Below are 902 nucleotides of genomic sequence, written 5' to 3'. Positions count from 1 at the left end.
AGTTGTGCACACCTATAATCCCAGTACTTAGAAGCAGAAGAATTAAGCATTCAAGGTCAGTCTCATCTACATAGCAAGTTTAAGGCTAGCCTAAGCTACCAGACATCAGGTCTCCAAAAAAACAAAATACCTATATAAACCCAAACTTCTCTAAATACAAAGTCGAAAGCAACAGCCATAGTTTCAAGTATATACTTAAAAATCTACTATACCAGTAATTAACTTTAATTAAACCAGAAATGATAGGATTAGCTCACCATTGGTTTACCATAAAATGGAAATCCTTGTAACTGTCTCAAAGCGTTTGTGGATGAGCCCAGTTCCTTAAATATAACAAAAGCCTGCCCTCTCATCTTCATGGTCTTTAGAGCCACAATGTCTACCACATGTCCAAACTGAGAAAACAGGGCATACAGGGATCTCTTTAATTCTGTTCAAATAAGAGAAAATAACTTGTGAATTAAAAAGTGACTAATTTCTTCATAAAATAATAATTCATTGAGTGGTGCCTACCATTCATTTATTTATAATGATTTAACAAAAACACATCACACTGTTCTCACTGGCTGTCTAATTTAATGTCATTTAAAACCATTATGAGTCAGAACACTTCAATCCCTACCTATTCTTATATTTAAAAAAATTTAAAGTCCTTACTCAAAATGGGTTAAGTCATTGTCAGTAACTAAGAAAGACAACTATAGGGCATGGTGGCACACACCTTTAATCCCAGCACTCAAGCAGCAGAGGCAGGTGGATATCTGTGAGTACAAGGCCAGCCTGGTCTACATAGTGAGCCTCAGGCCAGCTACAAGGAGACCCTGTCTGAAAAAGACCAAAAAAAAAAAAACCCAAAAGAAAGAGAACTATATGAGGAATTTTGTAGTAGTACAATACTTAAG

General features: G+C 35.7%; 1 protein-coding gene across 1 annotated transcript in view; it reads right to left on the bottom strand.

The window, feature by feature from the left end:
* The window catches only part of LOC103734357 (U2 small nuclear ribonucleoprotein B''), a gene marked incomplete at its 5' end in the record, with an annotated part of 7,393 nt that extends 6,616 nt beyond the window's left edge, over window positions 1-777 (bottom strand). The window contains 2 exons of the mRNA XM_029563581.1: window positions 252-430; window positions 722-777. Coding sequence (XP_029419441.1) covers window positions 252-430; window positions 722-777 — 235 coding nt within the window. The remainder of the gene's footprint in view (window positions 1-251; window positions 431-721) is intronic.
* Window positions 778-902: the final 125 nt, after the last annotated feature.

The sequence above is a fragment of the Nannospalax galili genome, unplaced genomic scaffold (assembly GCF_000622305.1).
Source record: "Nannospalax galili isolate Female #2095 unplaced genomic scaffold, S.galili_v1.0 scaffold33677, whole genome shotgun sequence".
NCBI classification, from domain to species: domain Eukaryota; kingdom Metazoa; phylum Chordata; class Mammalia; order Rodentia; family Spalacidae; genus Nannospalax; species Nannospalax galili.
This window is presented reverse-complemented; position numbering and strand designations above follow the sequence as displayed.